The 23,155-nt window shown below is 45.1% G+C and overlaps 1 protein-coding gene across 8 annotated transcripts in view; it reads right to left on the minus strand.

The window, feature by feature from the left end:
* Window positions 1–458: 458 nt before the first annotated feature.
* Window positions 459–23,155, minus strand: part of SP2 (Sp2 transcription factor) — a 44,174-nt gene continuing 21,477 nt past the window's right edge. For 6 of the 8 annotated variants that reach the window (XM_073608076.1, XM_073608079.1, XM_073608078.1 and 3 more), the window contains 5 exons: window positions 17,372–18,235; window positions 1,984–2,275; window positions 1,664–1,838; window positions 1,357–1,553; window positions 459–1,258 (listed from right to left, as the gene is read on the minus strand). In XM_073608076.1, the coding sequence (XP_073464177.1) occupies window positions 1,158–1,258; window positions 1,357–1,553; window positions 1,664–1,838; window positions 1,984–2,275; window positions 17,372–18,235 (1,629 nt within the window). In that variant the 3' untranslated portion in view covers window positions 459–1,157. The remainder of the gene's footprint in view (window positions 1,259–1,356; window positions 1,554–1,663; window positions 1,839–1,983; window positions 2,276–17,371; window positions 18,236–23,155) is intronic. The other 2 variants (XM_073608083.1, XM_073608084.1) reach the window with 2 other exon arrangements.

Genomic DNA, 23,155 nt, shown 5'->3' on the forward strand with positions numbered 1-23,155 from the left:
CAACTATCAATCAGCTGCTGCACCTGCAGGTCTCTAATGAGGGAAAATTGCAGGGTATGCATCCCTTTAGACATAATTTCCTATTGGGAGTCTCTCACTTAAAATGCCATTTTTGTTGCAGGGGATGCCCGATATCTGACTTGTATCTTAGTGCAGACTTCTGGGAAAGTCCGTGAGCCAATCGCACAAGCAGTAAATGATGTTCCTGGGGGTTCTGTATACATTCTGTTTACACAACACCTCCAGGTTACATTTTACATAAAATTAGAGCTGCAAATTGAAAATGAAAGGTAATTTTTAATAACATTCAATTACAATATGACTTGTGTTGCAACTGTATATGTTATATTATTTTTATTTTTGTATTTGTTTTTTTTTTTTTTTTGCCACAAAATTGGAGTTACCCTTTAAATTTTAGTAAAGAAAAAAAACACCTCTTCATCCCACGACACAAATGGTAAATTGCCTTTCTTTTTTATTTAAATTAAAAGCCTTGTGAAAGCTAACATTGTAAATACAACATGTGTAGTGCACACTGTAAAGAGAGAAAGGAACAAGAACTCTTCTGGTGCACATGCCCAGTAGGAACAAAGTAGGGTAAAAGTCCTGAACTGGCACCTGGCAAAGCGGATGTGTGTGCAGCACAGCCGCATCCCCAAAACAGTGTGAAAAGCATATTAGCGGAAGTATAATTAAGCTTTTATGCTCAGGGTTACTGGAAGAGGGGAGGTAATAAGGCACCTTCCTGCAGGGGGGTGGGGGGAGGAGCAGTATAAAAGTGGGAATGTTCTGGTCCAGCCAACAGACTGGTGTCGGGAAACACACCCTCTCCCATCAAGCCCATCAGCATTTGATGTGCTGGTAAATACATTACCCTTACATCTTACCAGGTAGAAAGTGCCTTTATAGTCACACGGCCACACTTTGTTCCCAGCAGGAAACTCCATATAACTGTCAAACACTCTAGCACACTTCAGCAATACATAGGCTGCTATAGAATTGTACTGGTTACTACCAGGAATTTCAGGCTAGTATTCCACAGAAGAAACAATGCTACTATACTGTGGCCCCCGCATTTCTCGATGGGGTTCCCAGCTGGAGCACAATAGCATCGTGTTCAGGGTCCTACATAGTTAGGGTGCGTTTTCCACTAAGCCTCACAGCTTCTTTGGCACAAGGTGTGTCTTGAAGTGCTTGCTGACGTGGTCGCTGCGAGTAAACCTCTTCTGACAATGAGGACATTCGAATCGCTTGTCACCTGTACAGGGACAGCAGAGTAAAGAAAAATCAATACATGTCATACCTGTGGGCCAGTCTGTCTTACATGTGCATTTTGTGCGTTCATGTCTCACACACCTGTGTGCGTGCGTGCGTGCCTCTGCAGCTCGTCGCTGCGGGTGAACCTCTTTGTACAGAATCCCCAGTTGCACACAAACGGCCGCTCCCCTGTGTGTAGACGGACATGGGCCCTCAAGAGTGATGTCTTGCGAAACGTTCTGCCGCACTCAGGAATGTGACATACGTGCCTCTTCCTGCCAGGAGGTCCCCACCTGCTGAGAGTGACAGTGTCTCTCTTCAGCCCAAAAAAAATCTGCCCTGTTTCATCAACCCTCCCCCACCCAGGCCCAGCACTTTATCAGCCCTGTATCCTGCTCACTCTCACCCCTTCTCCCCGTCCTTGCAGTTCGGACATGTACAGGCAACCCTCCTCCTCTTCACTCCCGGCTGAATTTCCCCAGACAAGGCCTGTTCCATTTGCAGCTGTATCTGGGTAGGGCTGAGACCACTGATGGCCACGTTATTACTGGATACATTCTGGACACTGAGCTGTGGTTGCCCTAAGTAGACACACAAACACAGGAGTGGGTTGGTTTATGTAACAAAAAAAGAAGAAAAGCAAATTAAATGAATCTTAAATTTAGCTTTATTTGCCTAACTGTACAACTCTTATATCAAGTTACATAATCATACTGGGATATACACCTGAAGCATTGGTGATGGTAACGGGCACCCCTTGCATCGAGACTCCATTGATGCTAATAGTTTGTATTGCCTGGGCAGTGGCTGCCAGCTGTGCTGTATTCAGATTAATGACGCTCCCTGCTGGAGCTAGTTTGGGTAAAGACCGTTCTTTACGATGGATGTTCTTCTTGCCAGGTATGCCAGATTGTGTTGCAAGGGTACTGGTCCCTCCTGAAGCTCTGGGCTGAGGCATAGAGGGAACATCTTGAGTTAGCAATGGTTGTAGTTCTCCTGTAGATGTGCGGAAGTATATCTGTTAAAAGAGAAGAAGAGGTAATAAAAATGTAAAACAAAACTAGGGGCACACAATAAATATACAAGATAAAAGACAAGGGACAAAAACTAAAAAAAAAAAAAAAAACACGTAGAATCCTCTCAAAAAAGGTATGAAAAAGTGGAGAGAATTAAAGCGATTCTAAAGGGTGTTTATTTTATTTTTTTAAAACCACTTAAATTCCGCCATATAGCAGTTTTACTGCTACAGGGCGGCACCTCTGCACCAGATCACGTACATATATGAGATCTGACTCTTCCGAGCACGACCAATCAGCTGGTACCGCAGACTTGCTGTCCGTTGGCACCCGGTGATCATCAGGCAGAGAGGCAGAACAGCGACATGCCTACGTAAACAAGGCAGATTGCCGTTTTGACAGGAAGGAAGGCATTGATCCATCACTTCCCCTAGTAAAAGCACCTCACACACTGTAGTAAAACTCTGTTTAGGCACACAATTAAAAGGGATTGTAAACCGTTAAGGTTTTTCACCTTAATGCATTAGGGGAAAAACCTTCTGTAATGCAGCAGCCCCCCAGAGCCCCCCTTTTATTTACCTGAACCCGATCATTCCATCGACGGGGATGAGCACAGCAACTCCAGCCACTGTCTCAGGTCCTCATTGGATAGACTGACAGCGAGAGGAGCCATTGGCTCCCCTGCTGTCAATCAAATCCAGTGACACGGAAGCCGGGGCTGTGCCCCCTATGGAATGCAGCTCTCCGTGGGGGCACTCGAGAAGAGGAGGAGCCAGGAGCGCGGCTGAGGGACCCCAGAAGAGGAGGATCGGGGCCGTTCTCTGTGCAAAACCCTTGCACAGAGGAGGAAAGTATAACATGTTTGTTATTTAAAAAACACAAACCTGTAAAACCCCTTTAGGGCCTCTTGCACACTGCAGCTTGAAAAAGCGCAGTACAGCTTATTTTTTTTACTGAGCTAAAATACAGCCATTAATTGTATTGTGCCTATGTATGCACACAAGCGCGTAAACAAGCGCTGTGTATTCTTCAGAAAAAACAAAAAAAACCCTGCATTTTGTGTCAGTAATTTATGTCAGTAATTTATGCCTCACGCTCGCAAATTTGCACGCAATCGTGCACATTTGTGTGCAAAAATGCAAGAAATTGTACGAACGAAAAGCATATGCGTGAAAATACATCAAAAAAAAAGCCTGAAAAAATAGATGCTCAAAACAGGAGTATCGTGTGCATGGGGCCTAACACTTTGTTCGCCCCTGATGTTAGTGCATTTTTTTTTTTTTATCACTGATCACTGTAGTAGTGGCACTGGTCCCCAAAAAGTGCAAGTTAGCGTCGGACTGTCCCCCACATTATCACAGTCCCGCTATAAGTAGCTAATCGCTGCCATTACTAGCGAAAAAAAAACATTTTTTTTTTTAAATTTCTAAAATACAAAAATATTCCAAAGTTTGTAGACGCTCTAACTTTTGCGCAAACCAATCAATATACGCTTATTGGGATTTTTTTGTACCAAAAATGTGTAGCAGAATACATATTGGCCGAAATGTGATTTTTTTTTTCTTTTTATTGGATGCGTTTTATAGCCGAAAGTAAAAAAATATTGTTGTTTTTTTTCAAAATGGTTGGTCTGTTTTTGTTTATAGCGCAAAAAAAAAAAAAAAAAATGCAGAGGTGATCAAATACCACCAAAAGAAAGCTCTATTTGTGAGGAAAAACAAAATTGTTTGAGTACAGCATCGCACGACTGCGCAATTATCAGTTAAAGTAACGTAGTGCCGGATCGCAAAAAATGGCCTGGTCATTGGGGGGGGGGGGGGGGGGATATCTTCCAGAGGTCAAGTGGTTAAAAAACAAAACATGTTATACTTATCTGCTCTGTGTAATGGTTTTGCACTGAGCAGCTCCAATCCACTTCTTTTTGGGTCCCCCGTCGGCAGCTCTTGCGCCTCCCTCCTGCCCTTAATAGCATGCCTCTTGCTATAGGGGCACGCCAACAGGCTCGCTCCCGAACCACACTCCTGTGTGTCCATTCATACACAGAGGGTGGCTTGGCTCCACCTCCTGCTCTCTCCTCATTGGCTCAATGGCTGTGATTGATAGCAGCAGGAGCCAATGGCTCCAGCTGCTGTGCGAGCCAATGAGGAGAGAGAGACTGGGCTCAGGTAAGTATAAGGGGAGCTGGGAAGCTGCACCCAGAAGGTATTTTTTACCTCAATGCATTAGGTCAAAAATCTTGAGCCTTTACAACAACTTAAAGAATACATGCTTGCCCTATCAGAAAAAAAAAAAAAAAAAACGGTCCTTTTAAGATGAGAGGAAAACTGCATGCAAGACGAATAGCAGACCTAATCCCAACCTTATATTTTTTTTTTTCACACTTATTATTCTTGGTCAGTGAAGCCATCCATATTAAAATGCCCCCATATCCATTTGACTTTTCTGTGTACAAATGAAATAATTCCAGATTTGCCCTAGCTGGTGTAATTTGGTATCGAAGAAAAGAAGACCCTCACCTACTGTAAAATCTTTGTCTCGAAGTCCACTAAGGAACACCGAATAGAAATAATTCTTGGACATGTCAGCTTTACTGCTGCCTCCAAACAATTTAGACACTAGCAACAAAAACATGAATTCAGCCCCTGTATAACCACGCCTCTAACCGTCATGCCTCAGTTTAGTAATGAAGCAGTAAATAAGGCCTAATTTCACAAGGGTAGGACCGGTGTCCCTAAGATGACAATGAAAAGTTTTGAAGTACACAAATCCTATTTTCTTTATTGTCTACTAAGGGACACAGGGTAGTCACAATTCTTGGGCATGTGGGACATCCAAATGCAAGCCCAACTGAGGGGTGGACAAAAGTCACTGACTGAGCCTACTGAAGTAGAATCTAACAGCAAAAAGGTAGGGAAAAAAAAATCAATGCCTGAACAAGGGCTTGAAGGAGAAGAGCCAACCAAACATAGAAATGGTCATTGTCAAGGAAAAGACACCAGGGGGTGGGGGGGTTTACTAAAACTGAAGAGTGCAAAATCTGTTAAAGCTCTGCATAGAAACCAATCATTCAGCTTCCAGGTTATATTGGCATAGCTTAATTGAACAAACTTAAGTTAGAAACTGATTGGCTACCATGCACAGGTATACCAGATTCTGAGTGCACCAGTTTGGGCCCAAACAGGGTAAACAAAAACTAAGGAGAGAGGGTCTCTTGCGTAAATCTCCAACTGTTAGCCGGTTGTGGTGTGTGTGTTGTGGTGTTTAAAAAAAAAAAAAAAAAAGTTACTTACCTGCTCTGTGCACTGGAATTGCACAGAGCAGCCCCCCAAACCTCCTCTTTTGGGGTGCCCTGCCGGTACTCCCAATTTCCCCCGCTCCCAAAGAAGGCCGCTTTCTATGGGGGAAACTCGTGCGGGCTTGCCCCCGAGCCACCCTGTCTGTGTCTATATACAGATACAGACAGACAAAGTCGCTCAGCCCTGCCCCTCATCACACGATGCGATTGACAGCAGCGGTAGTCAATGGCTCCCAGCTGTTAATCTGCTCTGAGGAGGGAGAGAGCAGAGAGATCCACTGCGGTCATGCACAGCGCTGGATCAAGATTGGGCTAAGTATTTAGGGGGTGTTGGGGGGGATTCTCTGGCACAGACTTTTGCCTTAATGCATAGAACGCATTAAGGTAAAAAAAATAAATAAAAAAAAAAACTTCAGCCTTTACAACCACTTTAATACTTGACTGCAAAGGAGAGGGAGAGGGAAATTGTGTCACGAAAGCCATCTGAGAAAAAAAGTAAAGTAATCTCTAAAAGAGATAAGAATGGATAACTAGCACCCTCTGATCAGCAAAACCACCTAGTAACCCTGATCCTGTAGAAGGATAGGGGGAGGTGATAAATAACTAAAAACCATAACCTACGTGACCAGGCATTAAATACTGTAAATGATTCCAAGAATTTGTATGCCTGGTCATGTAAGGGGCCACATCCATCGTAGAGGAGCAAAGGTCAGGAATACACCTACAAGCACTTGAAAAAGTGGGACAAATACCAAAAAGAACCATCTTTTAGGAACCAGACCCCATGCAGGTCCCTAGACTTAGAATATCCCAAGCAGGGAAAGGTGTGCAGACAGAAAAAAAGAATTATCTGTCTGTGGAAACTCTAGAGAGATACAGATTTTATTAGTAATAGATGCTTCCTTAAGAGGAGGAAGGAGGACACTTACAAGAAGGTCCCTGTTTAGGTTTGGCTCATCATATGCAAAGATCTTAAAACAGTTTTTCAAGCTAGGCACGAGTGTGATGGGATGTATTCAGTGGGAGAATGCTCCCAGGATAAATGAATTGATAGCCCCCACTTTCAATAAAATCCAGGAGGGATGTAGATAGATAAATAACCTTAAAGGGGTTGTAAAGGTATTTTTTTTTTTTTTTTTTAAATAACAAACATGTTATACTTACCTTCACTGTGCAGCTCGTTCTGCACAGAGTGGCCCCGAACCTCGTCTTCTGGGGTCCCTCGGCGGCTGTTTCAGCTCCTCCCCGCAAGCATTTACCACCTTAATGCGAGCTCCCTCGCATGGTGGTGAGTGCTTGCGGGCGCGCTCCCGTGATACAGCCGGCGGCTATAGCCGCTCGCTGTATCACTCGGCCCCGCCCCCCGGCGCGCCGCGTCATCGGATGTGATTGACAGCAGCGCGAGCCAATGGCTGCGCTGCTTTCAATCCATCCACTGCAGCCAATCAGCGACCAGGCTGAGCTGCAATGAAGATGACGAGGACGAGCAGCAAAGATTCGAGGCGTCAGGTAAGTAAAACGGGGGGGCTGGGGGCGGCGGTACTGTCAAAAGTTTTTTCACCTTAATGTATAGAACCCCTTTAAGTTGCAAATTGTCTAACATAGTTTGAGAGTTGCAAGGGAGAGAAAAATGGCACAAGGGAGGAACTATGTGGAGAGGAGATTCAGGATTATCCCAAAGATTGCTTTAAGTGGGAAATGGGAAGAATCAGGCTTCATGTACACACAGCCTACTTTGACCGTCAGAAAACGTGGCAAAAATCGAGATAGTTCCTATCCTGCATGCGATTCTTCCGCACTCAGGAAAGAGGTTGAAGCTCCCATAACAGCTCCTAAACTCTGGAAAAAAGCCTGTGTGTACACTGACACACAGGCTTTTTTGGAGTTGAGTTGCAGGGTTTTTTTTTTTTTTTTTTCTTCAGGGTGGTTTACAACCTCTTTAATGAAAAAGAACTCCACTGCAGAAAGGAGTGAAAGATTATGTGAAATATGCACTCAGAGATAGATTTCTACCAGGTTTGGTAGGAATGATAGATCCCAGGTACTTGGAAAACAGGCAATTTGTGAGAAAAAAAGCACAATAGGGTGCAAAAATTCCAGAAAAGGGAGTAACCTATAGACGCTAGATCTAAAATTGGAAAGTGGAGCTACAAGGAAAAAGTTCAGCATAACAAAGTGCTAAGAAACAAGTCAATAAATGATTCAGCCAAACAGGAAGCCACCTACTTAGAAAAGTGGGGGTAAGTCTTCAAGCATAGGGTTGAACAGATAAGACAGGCAATTTTTTTTACTTCTGGATCTGCCGCTTCGGTGGGCGATAAGACCATGATCATCTAGGAAGTACTGCTATAGAAGCAGATAAATAGGGTAGTTATGCCTCCTCTACAGACCTTCTGCGTGTAGGTAGGTGTACACTCAGACCACCAGTGGTGTCAAATAATCTTGTCAAAGCAAAGAACTAAAAAAGATGTCCACTCCTAAAGAGTGTGCGAATTAAATGTTATCCTTAGTGTGCCAGGCAAAAAGCCAAAGCGTTCTTTGCATGATCAGAAAAAAAGCCCACAGGAGACTTAAGCCTAGTTGTAGACAGCAACTGTAAAGCAATGCATTAGACATTTGTTCTAAAAACTCCAGGGTATAAGGGTTTGACCTTGAGATGGAGCGACAACTTTTTTTTTTTAATTCATTCTGACATGGATGCAAAAACGGTGTCACTGCCAATAACGAGTGAACAACTATATCACATATAGCATTTCAAAACTGACAGAATGAAGTCCAACTGATAGGGAAATCTTTAACCACTTAAAGTGGAGTTCCACCCACTTTTACAACTCTTCAGCATCCCTCACTAAACTGTGCACTGTAAACGAATTGGATATTTTTAAATTTTTTTTCTCAGCACCTACTGTATATCTGCTGTATTCATTTTTCACTTCCTCCTCCCTGGCCGTGGCCCATCGCATCATTTCCTGTTTGCAATGCCTTCTGGGAAGGGGTGTCAACTTCCTCTTACACTGCCGTTGCTATGGAAACCTGACCTGAAACCTATTGCACTGCTTGTGCTGCACTGAGCATGTGCGAGATCTGCAAGGATGAGATCCAGGAAGAAATACAGTCTGGCTTCAGATGCCCACACTTAAGATGGCCACGGCCTGCTGCAAGTTTATAAAATAACAAACTACTGCTATAAACTAACAAAACAGACCTTAGTTTACAGATTAACTTTACTAGAATACATTAAGCTTGTGTATTATAGGGGTATTTTTATTTACAAAGTATAATTTCGGCCGGAACATCACTTTAAGGGCCGAGCCTCTTTCTGAGATTTGTTGTTTACAAGTTAAAAACAGTTTTTTTTGCTAGAAAATTACTTAGAACCCCCAACCATTATACATTTTTTTTCTAACACCCTAGAGAATAAAATGGTGGTTGTTGCAATACTTTCTGTCACACTGTATTTGCGTAGCGGTCTTACTTACGCACTTTTTTTTGGAAAAAATACACTTTTTGAATTAAAAAAAAAAATAAGACAACAGTAAAGTTAGCCCAATTTTTATTTATATTGTGAAAGAGAATATTATGCCAAGTAAATTGATACCAAACATGTCACGCTTCAAAAATGCGCCCGCTCGTGGAATGGCGACAAACTTATCTTTAAAAATCTCTATAGGCGGGGTTTAAAAAAAATTCTACAGGTTGCATGTATTGAGTTACAGAGGAGATCTAGGGCTAGAATTATTGCTCTCGCTCTAACGATCGCGGCTATTTCTCACGTGTTGTTTGAACACCGTTTTCATATGCGGGCGCTACTAATGTATGCTTCTGCACGCGAGCTCGGCGAGACGGGGTGCATTTTAATATTTTTTTTTCTTCTTATTTTACCTTTTAGATTTTTTATTTTTAGACGGTCCTTTAAAAAAAATAAATAAATAAATTGTGTCACTTTTATTTCTATTACAAGTAATGTAAACATCCCTTATAATAATCCCCACATAATAATAATAAAAAAAAAAAAAAAAAAAAAGCATGACAGGACCTCTTAAATATGAGATCTGGGGTTAAAAAGACCTCAGATCGAATATTTACACTAAAATGCAATTTAAAAAAAAAAAAGCTATGGGCGGAAGTGACGTTTTGACGACGCTTCCGCCCTGCAATGGTACGGAGCCATCTTCCCCTCACTCGTCTCCATACCAAGCCAGGGAGAGGACCCGATCGCCTCCGCCACTACCAACAGCTCCGGTAAGTGCTGGAGAGTTGTGGGGGGGGGGCCTCTCCTGCCGTCGATAAAACTGATCTTGCGGCAATTCTGCTGCAAAGAGCACTTTTATCTGAAACCGGGCCGCTCGCTGAAGAAGAGGACCGGGGTTATGGTAGCTAACTGCTGCCATAACAACGATATTCCTCTTCAAAGTGCCGATGTATATCGGCGTGAGCTGGCCCGGAAGTGGTTAAAAAGGCAAGAATATCATCAGCCCATTTGGTGATACATTCTTAATGCAGATGACTGCAGCGACACCAGTGGGCAGAGACCACTTAATACGTTCTCTATGACAAAAGCTCTTTGATATTGTCAGGAGGGAGCCACGATTCCACAGGCTTTTTCCAGGCTTTGTAAAAAGGTATTACAAACAGAATGTAATGTGTAAGTCTTGGAAGTCACAGTTTTATAAGACCCAAATGCCTGGTATGGACATAAAATCACACACATAGGTTGGACTTGATGAACTTGTGTCTTTTTTCAACCTCGCCTACTATGTAACTAGTTTCAGGGTAGAATGCACTGCATCAATAGGAGGATCAAGACTTTTTAAACACAGTCTTTAGAAGAAGGCTGTGAAGGTTCTGAATTTGAGATGGTAATAGGGGCCAAAAGGAACACTCAGAGGTGGTTGCATAGCAGTGGATTTTATGCAGGGTGTGTACACAACTCTTGTGAGAAGACTACTACATTAATTGTACACAGACTGTCCAAAGGGTACAGGCACTGTCCCAATCCAAAGTGGATCTTAAAAGGACCTGTGGAACTATGTGTGGTCTCAGACTTGCCCCACAGAGTTGTACAAGACTCCGGGGGGGGGGGAGGAAATACCGATAAACCCCAATAACAATATGGGGCTGAGGTCAAACATAGCAGTTGGACTTTCCTCTGTGCATCTCTGAAAAGGCATGCTTCATTGGATAGCAGAGAACTAGGCCCAAAGTGGGAGATTTACTGAAACGTAAGCGTGCAAAATCTGGTGCAGCTCTGCATAGAATTCAATCAGCTTCCAGGTTTTATTGGCAAAGCATAATTGAACAAGCTGAAGTTAGAAGCTAATTGACTAATATGCATAGCTGCACCAGATTCTGAGTACTCTAGTTTTAGTAAATCTTCCCCACAGTGAGCCAAGGCTTTATGTACTCAAACTCAAGCAGCTGGGGCTGATGAGGGTCACAGGTGCCAGAGGTGACCAAGTGCAGACTGACAGTGGAACAAGGCCAGATCGTGGAAAATCCACAAGGATTAGGAAAATCAGGAGGGAGAATAAAGGAAAATAAGAAAAACCCAAAACAAAAAAACATGGAGCATGCACGACGCTGGCAGCACCTGAGATCCGAGGGACAGATCGGCTTCGGGTTCCGACATTTCGGGCACCCTGGACAGGTAAGTGTCCATATTTTAAAAGTCAGCAGCTGCAGTATTTGTAGCTGCTGACTTTTTTTATTTATTTTTTTTTTAAAGGCGGAACTCCGCTTTCAGCAGAACCACTAACATTTCAGTGTAGGTCCTTTGAAAATGATAATCTGATCTTATTAGGAGCAGGATACTAATGCAAAGTCAATAGAACCATATTAACACCATTACCTAAACAGTTTGCCAGGGACAGCAACTAATTTCTAGCCCAGTACCTGTTACCCTGAACTATTACACTAGAGCTACAGGTACAGTTGTTTAAACTGCAGAACAGTATTGTGGTAAGTTAAGGACTTTTATACCTCCCCACCCAGGCCTTCCGTCATGGACAGTAGCATAGTACTGCATATAAATTGTATTGTGGGTTGTAGAACGTCTTTCTCCTCTCCATTACGTGATTTTTCAAAAAAAAAAAAAAAATCATGTTATAACTGCGTTTAGTCACAAAACAAGTAATCATGTGATTGATATGTGCCAAAAAAAAAAAAGTCCAAAATGTCCATCTTTCATTTCATGCACACTTGTTTTTGGGTCTGTGGCTTCCAGTATTGAAAGTGGTAAACGCTCATACACGGTGAGGCTAATTGTTGCCACGGGCTATTAAATATGAATAAAACAAAACACCATTATGGGGTTTACTGTAATTGCAGACTCCCCACCGATTGCTTTTGAGTGGGCCATTCAGAGTGCATTTCTCATCTTTCAGGAGTCTGTAGGCGGGGCTGTGACATCACACCCTCCCACTGTAATTCACACCCACAGATTCTAGCTTACATTCACCACTCAGTTCATCAGCAGACAGAGTGCTATAAGGAGAGCGATCATAGCAGGGAATGGACACACACCCTTTTTGCAAATTGTGACAGTGAGGCTCCTGTACGTGTCTTCTCTACACACACACACACACACACACACACACTCTGTCAATCCGCCAGAAAAGGGGGGGAACTGTCATGGAATTGCTGGAGGAGACACAGGGTGATTACTGTGAAATGGGAACAGGCCTGTGAGCAATACTAAGCTTAAATGCTTACTCCAGGTACACTTTATACAGTGCTGTCACTAGATTCATTTAGATTTACATCTATTTGAAGCCAGGCAATTGATCAGAAGGAAGCTTGCAATGGCAGACCTCTATTTATCTCAGCATAAGTTCCCTTTACGGTTTCAGGATCAGAGGTCATTGAAGCCTATTTAATGGCATGAGTATACATTGGTTAACTTAGGTCTACATGACCTACCATAATTTTAGGTTTTATAATGCATTTCTTTTTAGGACATAAGGCTTTTTATTTGGTACAAACACCATTTTAAAATATAGATTTGCTAAAACCAGGGCTTTTTTCAGCGGGAAAGCGGGGGAACGCAGTTCCGGCACCTCCAGCACTGAATGTATGTAATAGCATGGGGTGTGGGGGTGTGCTGGAAGATCTATTGATGTTGGCTGCTGGGGGATCTATTGTCACTGGTGGGGATCTGATTTTGTGTGAGGGTCTATTGTTGCTGATGTGGAATATATTGTTGCTGGGGGGGGGGGTCTTATGTTGCTGGAAGGGATCTGTTGAGGGAGAGGTCTATTTGTACTGGCTGCTGAAGGATCTATTGATGCTGGGAGATCTGTTGTTGCTGCTGGGGGGGTCTAATGTTACTTGGGTGGATATTTTGTTACTGGGTGTGATATTTTGTTGTGGGTGGTTCACTGTTGCTGCAGGGAATCTATTGTTGTTGGGGTGGAGTCCATTGTTTCTGGGAGAGTCTATTGTGTGGGGATCGATTTCTGGGATTCTATTGTTCCTAGCTGCAGGGGATCTATTTTACTGCTTTTCTTTTTATCATTAACATGTTCCATACAAATGATTTAGCACCACAAAATGATACTTGGCTCTGTATTCTCTAAAAGGGGCAGTACTGGTAGGTGGGTAGGGGGTGGAATCAAGGGACAGTGGTCAGAGGTGGGTAGGGGCAGACACAAGGGGTGACTCAGACGGGGGGGGGGGTTCCTGCACCTATTCGCCGAGAAAAAAAGCCCTGGTTAAAACTGTAATTGTATCTGACATCACAGGATTAAAACAGAGCAACACTAGGAACCCTGCCTACTCTGCCAGCTAGCAGCCACCCAGTTTTGGCTGCTAGCTGTCAAAATGTTGCTTCATGTATCCTCAGCAAGGAACATCATCCTAAAGTCTAAGGGCAAATAAAGCAGTTTTTCGGCTTCTGCACACCAGCTGTGGTCATTACAAGATGCCCCGCCCCCCCACAAAATCAGGTGCAGTTCTGCATAGAAACCAATCAGCTGTCAGGTTGCATTGTCAAAGCTTAATTGAACAAGCTGAAGTTAGAAGCTTACTGGCTACCATTCACAGCTGCACCAGATTCTGAGTGCTGCAGTTTTAGTAAATCTCCCCCACGGAGTCTCAAATCTTCTTCACTTCAGAAAAGGGTCCCTTCTTGGTGTCCCAGTCGCTGTCAATTGATACTTCCTAAATTGTCCAGCACAGAGTCCTCTTAGGGTCGGTTCACACATGGGCAACACGACTTTAAACCGCGACTTCAACGCGGCTTCAGCGCGACTTTGGCACGACTTCGGCAAATTACGAGGCGACTTCAAGTCGCCTCCATTACAGGCGACTTCGCTGGCGCCCCCCCCCCCCACCGTACCAGGCCGCATGCCCTCAACATGGGGGGGTGCTTTGGGGCATGGGGGGCGCAGTGTGCGGCCTCTTCCCGACAACCCTGGCCGTTGGTTGTCGGGGTCTGCGGGCGGGGGGCTTATCGGAATCTGGGAGCCCCCTTTAATAAGGGGGCCCTCAGATCCCAGCCCCCCACCCTATGTGAATGAGTATGGGGTACATGGTACCCCTACCCATTCACCTAGGGAAAAAAAGCGTCAATATAAAAACCAGTACACAGGTTTTTAAAATAATTAGGCAGCTCCGGGGTCTTCTTCCGACTTCGGGGGTCCTCTTCCGACTTCGGGGGTCTCTCCGCCGTCTCCTCCCGGTGTCCGCATCTTCTGCCGGCTCCTCTGCTATCTTCTGCAGCTCAATTGCTAGCGGTGGTCCGGGCTTCTGCCTTCTTCTTTTCTTTCAGAGATGTTGACACAACGCTCTCTCCAGCTGGAATGGTCTCTGAACGCTCCGCAACGGACTTATATAGGCGGTGACCCCGCCCCCTTATGAGGTCACTGTCCCGGGGCATGCTGGGGCTGTGCCGTCATAAGGGGGCGTGGTCATCACCCGGTGACCACGCCTCCTAAAACGTCACAGACCCAGCATGCCCAGGGACTGTGACGGCATAAGGGGGCGGGGTCACCACCTATATAAGTCCCTTGCAGAGCGCACAGAAACCATTCTGGCTGGGGAGAGCGTCGTGTCAACATCTCTGGAAGAGAAGAGGGAAGAAGATGATCCAGAGGTCTGGACCACCGCTGGCAAAAGAGCGCCAGAAGATAGCGGTGGAGCCGGCAGAAGATGCGGACACCAGGAGAAGACGCCGGAGAGACCCCCGAAGTCGGAAGAGGACCCCCGAAGTCGGAAGAAGACCCCGGAGCTGCCTAATAAATTATTGTAAATACCTGTGTACTGTGTTTTTTTATTGACGCTTTTTTCCCTAGGTGAATGGGTAGGGGTACCATGTACCCCATACTTATTCACATAGGGTGGGGGGCCGGGATCTGGGGGCCCCCCTTATTAAAGGGGGCTCCCAGATTCCGATAAGCCCCCCGCCCGCAGACCCCGACAACCAACGGCCAGGGTTGTCGGGAAGAGGCCCTTGTCCTCATCAACATGGGACAAGGTGCTTTGGGGTGGGGGGGGCCGCAGCGCGCCCCCTTCCCCCAAGGCACCAACCCCCCCATGTTGAGGGCATGCGGCCTGATACGGTTCAGGAGGGGGGGGGGCGCGCTCGCTCGTCCCCACCCCCATTCCTGTCCGGCCGGGCTGCATGCTCGGATAAGGGTCTGGTATGGATTGGGGGGACCCCCCACGCCATTTTTTCGGCGTAGGGGGTTCTCCTCAGGTCCATACCAGACCCAAGGGCCTGGCATGCCCCTGGAGGGGGAACCCATGCCGGATTTTTATTTAAAATTTGGCGCGGAGTTCCCCTCAAGATCATCTGAGCACAAGTCGCATGCCGAAGTCGGATCATGCGAGACGGCGATCCGACTTTGATCCGACTTCAATGATAGTCAATAGGCTGAAGTCGGATCAAAGTCGGATCAAAGTAGTACAGGGAGTACGCTCTGAAGTCGGAGCGACTTCAGTAGTGTCTATTAAGACGCTAGCGTTAACTCCCATTGAAACTATTTCTGGGGCGACTTGAGGGCGTACAAGTCGGATCCCAAGTCGCCCCAGTGTGAACCGAGCCTTAGGCTCCAGAAGATCTTTTGCATGAGGACGTCATGAACAGACAAGTCAGTACTGGCACAGACTGATTACCAATTAACACATCTTGATTCTGTGCCAATGAAACAAGTGTACAACGGATTGGGTGTGTATAAAAGAGCATCACAAAGTATTCTGGTGAAAGGGTGTGTTTTTAACTTTCCCGGAGATTACAAGTTCTAATTCGAATAGTAAAGATGACTTGAAAAGTCTGATTGGCTACAGTGGCCACTGACTAGTCTACACTTTTAAAGCGGAGTTCCAGCCTGAATTTTTTATTTTATTTTTTTTTAATAAAGTCAGCAGCTACAAATACTGTAGCTGCTGACTTTTTAATATAAGGACACTTACCCGTCCAGGAATCCTGCGATATCGGCACACGTAGCCGACCCGTCTATCGGCTCTGGGTGCAGGCGCCATCATCCTTACTAAGGGAAACAGGAGAAAAAAAAAAAAAAAAACACACTCCTGCGCTAGAGCAGACCATATAGAGTCACAGGTGCCTGGTCAAATCGTGGATGTTCTCATGGGTGCCTTGCTGTCCTCTAGGACTGGGGTCATCCTGACAATACTGTGAAAATAGAAGAAAAGTGGGCGCACTGGCCTAGTGCATTATCCAACAGACAATCCTTTGAAACACGTCAGTTTTGGTGATTCCAGCTACCGATGCGAGACAGCCCCACATGTGGCCCGACAAGTGTGTTTTTATTCCTGTTTGTGAGTAGACATCTTTATGGTTTTTTTCATATATTTTTTTTTATAAATCTGTTGGAGAATGTACTAGGCCAGTGCACCCTCTCTTCTTCTTCTAATTAAACAGGAAGGGAATCCTTGTGGCTTCACAGCCTGTTTCCTACTGGTCATGTGCAAGTTGCACTGCGCTTTCTGAATGGTCCCGCTGTCTTCTGGGACGTGTGTGTGTCTCCCAGAAGGCAGCGGGGGGAGGGAGGGGGTAGCTGGGGTCTGTAAATGACGTAGGTCGCCGCGGTGCCCTTACACGGAAGTGGGAGCGAGTACCTGTGGGTGGGGATTTGGGGAAGCAGATAAGCGGAGCTTCTACTTTTGGGTGGAACTCCGCTTTAAGATCTAATTTTTATAAAACAAGTACAAGCACGGGCTCCCAGGAGTTTATTAATACTAATGTTTGCCACTGCCACAAATAAAGTGAAAGGTATAGAAGCCACTTGTCTAACACAAAGACCAGCCTCACAAAACAAATAGTTTGCAGAGCATTTCTCACAATCCTATCATACAAAAAGCATCCAGTTGTCAGATGCACTGCTAAAAGCACTCAAACACCAAAAAGGCAAAACAAGCTGGATATAACTCCACAGCATACGTGCATGAAGCAGTCAATGAAATAGAAAGGACCGGTCAAACCTACATCTTTTGTGGGGGGGGAGGGGGGGGGGGGAGAGAGAAACAAAAACAATTTTCCTGAACTATTCCAATCTGCAGAGAACCAAGCAAAATTATTCAGCAATTCATACAACTAGAAATCGTAATTCATAAATTGCATGATTCTTAGGGGTTAAGAGGCTTCAATTTGTAAGAGAAAAAAGGATCAGATTAATTAATTCAATTTTTCCAAGCAAGAAAATGGTTGACAAGAGAGAAAAAAAGGACACCTGACTGCTTGCCAAAAAAGGTCAGTATATAGTTTTCTGTCCCAAGAACAAGCGACTGGGGGGTGGGGAGAAACAAAATCTCAATACAGTATGCCATCATTTGTATATATTAGTACCTGTGTGGGTACAACCTCGGTATTATGGACATTTTGTACTGCTTTTTGTGGCACGGCTGGCAGAGTGGCCGATGCTGCTTGAACCACCCTCAGTGCCTGTTGGGGTATTTGCACCATCTGATTGTCCGTCTTGGGCTGTACCAGTTGAAGTACGGTCGGCTGCCCTGTGCCTGGGCTCTGGACAATCACCAAGTTGCTACCCGCTTGCAGGATGTTGTCTGCTGTTGTCTCTATCACAACAGTCTCTACCTGCTCCTGGGACGGGGAGCTAGGTGTTGGTGCTGTTTGAAATGGTTTCTTGCGTGCCTTTTTGCACTGTTTGCTTGGGAGAAGCTGAGAGCTTGCTTCATTGGAACAGTCTTGTAGACTATTAAGAGGCAATGCCAGTGTCAGGCTGTTGCCAGAAGTTCCAGTCACTTTCATTATGTTGTTGGGCTTTTGTGGAGGAGCAGGTTTTATGGGTACGTGCTTGGTGGAGTTGGAAACAGGAGCAAGCTGAAGAGTTGCCCCACCATCAGTGGAACTGACAATCTGGAACTGAGTTCCCATATTCTGTGGAATTCCCTGGTTGGTGGTTTGCACATTTTGGTAACGGCCAGTTTTGCTCACAGGGTTCTGGATGGTGAAGAAGAGCTGTCCATTAGCAGAGCTAAGCTGTGGAATCTGGATGACATTTCCTTTAGCAGACAGAATGCCTATGGCAGTTTTCCCTGGACTCACTGGCAATGGTGCAGGCTTTATAGGTATGAGTCTTTTTCGGGCTGGTCGCGATTGTGCAGGAGGAGCCTCAGCCGATTCAACTGCAGGGGGTCCAATTTTACTGCACGTGGCCGCAAGGAGAGCCAAGGGAGAAGGCTGTGTATCCTGAAAGGAAGCAAAATAATATAGTTTTAGTTACAAATTCCATTGAAAGAGTTTTCTCATCTCTTGTTTCAAAAGTGCAAGAAAGCACTGTTAGGCTCCATGCACACTAGGAGCAGAAAAAATGTCAACATTTTTAGCTTAAAAAAATGTGGCATAAAAGACACAAATAGAAAACATATTGTACAAAAGTTTAGGCGAGTCTATGAGAGTTTAAGAATTTTAGTTTATAGGCGTTTTTTGCGCTACACTCCCCTCTGCAAAAGTTTTACTCCCAAAATAACCAGAATGCATTTCACATTGCATTGCATTTTTACTAAAAAACGTTGAAACTTGACGTTCAGAAGAGATAAGAGGAGTTTAGGAGAGATTGACGTTTTTACAGCTCCTAAACTTCTCCAGAAAACCAAAACTGCCTAAACTAGGCAGTTTTCCTAAATCCTAAACTGCCTCTGAACGTCCCTGACAGAAAACGCCTGTAGTAGTCATAACGTGCAAAGACACATAGAACACAATAGAAATGCTTCTAGAGGCAGGAGAAAAAAAACGTCAAATGCCTGTAGAAGACGTTTTTTTTAAGTCTAGTGTGCATGGAGCTTTAGGCTCGGTTCACACTAGGGGCAGCACGACTTGCAGGTCGCCTCACCGAGGCGACCTGCACATGACAGGGGCGGCGACTTGCAAAACGACTTCTATATAGAAGTCTATGCAAGTCACCTCAAAAGAAGTACAGGAACCTTTTTCTAAGTCGGAGCGACTTGCGTCGCTCCGATTAGAACGGTTCCATTGCACAGAACGGGAGGCGACTTGTCAGGTGACTAGGTCGCTTGACAAGTTGCCCCCGTGTGAACCGGCACTTAGGCTTAATGTACACTGGTGCTGCTAAACGGATGTTTAGGAGCAGTTGGGCATTTTTTTTCCAACTGCTCCTGAACTCTCCTCTATGTTATCTTATCAGTACATGTACACAGGGTCGTTTACAGTTGTTTCTAGGCAGTTGAGTTTAGAGGCTTTTTTTGGAACGCAAAAAAATGGGTTCAGAAGCTGGGTTTAGAGGCATTTCAAGGGCCAAACGCTTCTAAACATGGCTAAATGCGGTAACTCCCATTTAGCTGTGTTTCATTTACAGTAGTTATTCATTTTTGACTATTTTGAAAAAAAAAAAAAAAAAAAAAAAAAAAAAAAGAAAAACCCAAAAACAACCTTTTCTTTTATAAAATGCTTCTAAAAACGCAAACATGGCAAAACACCGCTAAACACAGCATGTAAACGCTGTAAAACGTCCCGTGTACATGAACCCTTCAATTGGCCAAAAATATTGTGAGCTGACAACTTCACGTGCTCTCTGCCTGGGCACAAGGAGAGGTTATGGAGATGAACAGGTCTGTGTTCTTTTAATCCATCATAAATCGAGTAGGCAGGGTTGGCATCACATGCTTAGGAGCGAAATATACATTATGTGGTCATGCCAACGAAGAAAGTGGCACCAGTAATATTATATATACATACATACACTTAACTAGTAAGTGCTTTTTTTATGGTCTTTTATTCTTTTTAATAAATGGAGGCACCCTCTCGTGTTTATTTTTTTATATATGCATTAGGATCTCAAGACCTAAGAGGAGCTGGTGTTCCCTACCACTATCCTGGCCCCCTTATATGTGCCCTGCTAAATGACAGCGGGGTTCTAGTCAGCGCAATAGCTTATTCATTTTCTTTGGCAGCACACTACAGCTTTTTTTTTTCTTAATTGCAGCCTGGTTAACGGTATAAAATATGGAGAAATGCGCATCAATTGCATAGATGGAGAGGAGGAGAGGTATTGTTCTTTGCAATAGGTCAGAGATTAAGTAGGCAGGGCTGACACCACATGCTTGGGAAATAAAAGCTAAAAATACAATGGGGTCAGGTGGCTCCAACTCCTTTACCAGGCTCCCACTGCCCGGATCCAGGTCAACGGCAAGACATCCGATCTCTTCCCCCTGACCTGTTGTACCCGCCAGGGATGCTCCATATCCCCTTTGCTATACGCACTAGCCGTAGAGCCTCTAGCCATTGTCATCAGGGCGCATCCCGACATCAAGGGCCTCCGCTTGGGACAGGTGACAGAGGTGCTTAGCCTCTATGCAGATGATATGCTCTTATATTTAGAGGATGCAGGTCCCTCCTTGACAGCGGCACTACACCTGATCGGAACTACAAATTAATTGGACCAAATCACAAATCCTCCCCATTGACCTCTCTGCCCCCACGGCTGAAGAGGAGGCCCTCCCCTTGGTGAGGACTAACAATTTCAAATACTTAGGCATACAGTGTTCACGTTCCCTCACCGAATATGCACCCCTTAATATAAAACCGATGTATAACCTCCTTAAAAATAAAACGCAAGTCTGGTCCAGACTCCCCCTCGGAATTATGGGCCGCATTAACTTAGTTAAAATGATTCTTCTTCCCAAATTTCTTTACTTATTCTGGCAGTCCCCCCTGTACATTCCTGCCCACGTATTCAGATCTATGGAATCTATCCTTAACACGTTCGTGTGGGGCTCTTCCCGGCACAAGCTGTCATGACTGACTCTAAAACGCCCTGTACATTTAGGGGGCACTGCCCTCCCCGATCTAGCATTGTTCTACATAGTTTCCCAGCTATCCCATTTCTATTACCTTAACCGACATGACAAGCTCCGCTACTCCACATTGGTGTGCCCACCCCTTCCAGATACTCTTCTGCAGGCATCGGGGCCCCTCCTTGCTCAAGTAATAGATGCCTTATGCTAACCCACCACTGTAAAATTTGGCAACTAGCGCAAACCATCACCGGGGCTGCCCCACTACATACCACACGCCGATCTGCGATCTGGGATAACCCTCAACTACCTGAATTGATGACTGTCCCCGATCATAAGCTGTGGGTAACTGGGAGTATTATATATCTGTCCCAACTCATTGCTGGGGGTGCAGTAAAGACATTCCAAGTCTTCAAGGAGGAATTCAGTCTCCTCAACCATATGTTCTTTTGCTTCCTCCAGGTCTGCCATGCCCTCCAGTCCCAATTCAGCGCTTCAGGCCCCACTCTAGAGTCAGGTACCCTGGCGGGTGTGATCCTCGGTGAGGACCCTAAGAAACTAATCTCCATACTATGTCACCAACTTCTCCTGCCATCGGCCACCACACATGCATACCAACTAAAATCCAAATGGGAGGCGGATCTGGGGGGGTTGGAGGACGAGGAATGGGAGGAAATTCTGAGTTCTTGCAAAAGAGTATCCCCTAAACCAGTGGTTCTCAACTCCGGTCCTCAGGACCCACTAACAGGCCAGGTTTGCAAGATAACTGAAATACATCACAGATGATATCATTTGCTGCTCAGTGATTGCAGTATTCTAGTCTGCATCTCCCCAAGGTAATACTTAAAATCTGGCCTGTTGGTGGGTTCTGAGGACTGGAGTTGAGAACCACTGCCCTAAACTTTCAGATCGCCTTACTCACCTCTATATTCTCCACAGATCATACCTTACCCCATCTCGCTTATATAAGTATAAGCATGACGTCAACCTAACTTGTCCCAGATGCGGAAACGCAGACAGCACCTTTTATTATCTAATTTGGACCTGCCCACCTATCCAACAGTACTGGTCGCAAGTTGTTAAATTTCTCCATGACTGCATGGGCTCTCCTCTGACACTATGCCCACGCCAGAGCCTACTTGGCCTCCTCCCCATCTCTGAGGAGGAGAAATATTTGTCAACATTCCTTAAGGAAACACTGTTTACAGCTAGAATGCAGATAGCCCGTTTGTGGCTTAGGGCTCTTTCACACGGACGATCCGTATGTCCGTTTTTCATCCTTCCGTTTTCGGATGAAAAACGGACATACATGTATCCCTATGGAGCATCGGATGTCAGCAGTGACATGTCCGCTGACATCCGACCCGCTCCGATCCGAAAAGTGTAACGGAGGAAAACCCTACTTTTCCATCCGTTTTCGGATCGGATGACAACGGACTCTACGGTCCGTCATCATCCGATCCCCCATAGGGGAGAGTGGCGCTCTGACAGGTCCATCGCTGCACACTGTGCAGCGATGGACCTGTCATCTTTCTGCTCAGCGGGGATCAGCGGACGATCCCCGCTGAGCAAGCGGGTGTTCACGGGGCGGATCATCACTGATCCGCCCCGTGTGGAAGAGCCCTTAGAGTCAACTCCCCTACCATACAGCAATTGAAAAGGGCTGTCAACCTCACCCTCCCCTACAAAAGAGTCCTCTATTCTCATCGAGGATGCCCGGGTAAATTCCGCAAAATTTGGGATAGATGGGTGGATGACTCCTCCACCTGTACGGACTAAGTTTGAATGCTCTTTTAACTAGCTCGCTAGGTCTGCCCACTACGTGGCTCCACCACCTGCACCCATTGTGAACATATGAAGCTATGCCTCACTTGCATTTAGCAGCATCTATTAATGTCTATGTCACTACAGCATGTCAGACAATAGTTTTTTTCTTTAGTTCTGTTCTCCATTCGGTGCCGACTGCACCATGTTTTCTGAATGTAACCTGTATGGTTGTTTATACTCAAACTTTACTTCTATTAATAAAAAAATACAATGGGGTTTATTTACTAAAACTGTAAAATGCAAAATCTGTTGCAGCTGTGATGGTAACCAATCAGCTTCTAACTTCAGCTTGTTCAATTAAAGCGGAGCTCACATCTCTTAAGGCCAGGTTCACACCTATGCATTTTTTAGTGAATTTTCAGTTTTGCAGAAACACTACACAGTCCATTCATCCATCTGTGCATTTTATGGAAAGGGCAGGGGGACTTTTCTTTCTGGTTTTTGGTTCCATAGATTTCAATGGATCAAAAACGTGTATTGAAAAACGCAAGATGCAACTGGAATATGCAAACTGCAACCTGCATAGGTG

This window comes from Aquarana catesbeiana, linkage group LG12, assembly GCF_042186555.1.
Source record: "Aquarana catesbeiana isolate 2022-GZ linkage group LG12, ASM4218655v1, whole genome shotgun sequence".
In the NCBI taxonomy this organism is placed as follows: Eukaryota; Metazoa; Chordata; class Amphibia; order Anura; family Ranidae; genus Aquarana; species Aquarana catesbeiana.